At 68.0% G+C, this 930-nt stretch overlaps 1 protein-coding gene across 1 annotated transcript in view; it reads right to left on the reverse strand.

Annotated features, from left to right (window-relative positions):
• AKAP10 (A kinase (PRKA) anchor protein 10) overlaps window positions 1–183 on the reverse strand; it is a 22,655-nt gene extending 22,472 nt beyond the window's left edge. Inside the window, 1 exon segment of the mRNA XM_009993194.1 lies at window positions 126–183. Coding sequence (XP_009991496.1) covers window positions 126–183 — 58 coding nt within the window.
• Window positions 184–930: the final 747 nt, after the last annotated feature.

Genomic DNA, 930 nt, shown 5'->3' on the forward strand with positions numbered 1-930 from the left:
CTCCCCGCCTACCCCCGGTTCTCCGGCATCCCCTCGACATGTCCCAAGCTCCTCGGCATCCCCCGTCGCCTCCCCGGCATCCCCCCTGTCTGCCTGCCTTGTGCTCCCGGGAGTCCCCCCATCACCTCTCGGCATCCTGTCGACGTGCCCCGCGCTCTTCGGCACCCTCTTCCCTCCCGTCATCCCTCCCACATCCCCCCGACCTGTCCCAGACTCTCCGGTATCTCTCTGTGCTCTGCACCTTCCTGAAGTCCCCCTGCCATCACCCCAGCATTCCCCATTCTGACCCATGGTCCCCAACATCCCCTCATTCCGTCCTCCAGACCATCCCCACCATCCTTGTCCTGCCCTGAGCATCCCAAGCATCCCCTGCATCCCCCCATGCTGCTCCAAGCATCCCTTTCATCCCCTGCATCCCCCATGTCCTGCCCCTCAGCACCCCTGGGTGTCCAGTGGTCCTTGTGGGGCCACATCCCTTGTCGGGGTGCTCAGCCACCCTTGGGGTGCTGCACGGAGACTTCTGTGCCTCGGTGGTGGCCAGCACAGCCAGAGCGTGGCCGCAGTGCAGGTCCTGGCCGTGGTGGTGCTGCAGGGCTGCCCCGGCCCCCCTGTGCCCTGCCACCCGGCCCTGGGTGAGCTGCTGGGGGGGCATCTGGGAGGGAGGGAGTCGGGGGAGACACGGGAGAGGTTTGGTGCTCCCAGCGGGGCAGGGAGCATCGCTTGCCAGCCGGGTTTGCTGAGCAGCGGGAGAGCAGAGAGGTGCCTGAAACTGCTGCCCCTGGGACACGCGGATCCAGAAATCAAGCCTGGCCGCGTGGGGCTGCGGCCCCCTCCCCTCCGGGTTTGGGGGCAAGGAGGCCAGGGCCTCCCAGCTTGCCCCGTGGGGCCCGGGGTTGTGGCAGCGTCCCGGTGTGACAAAGAGCCGCCTGT

This window comes from Chaetura pelagica, unplaced genomic scaffold (genome assembly GCF_000747805.2).
Source record: "Chaetura pelagica isolate M959 unplaced genomic scaffold, ChaPel_1.0 scaffold72, whole genome shotgun sequence".
Taxonomy (NCBI): domain Eukaryota; kingdom Metazoa; phylum Chordata; class Aves; order Apodiformes; family Apodidae; genus Chaetura; species Chaetura pelagica.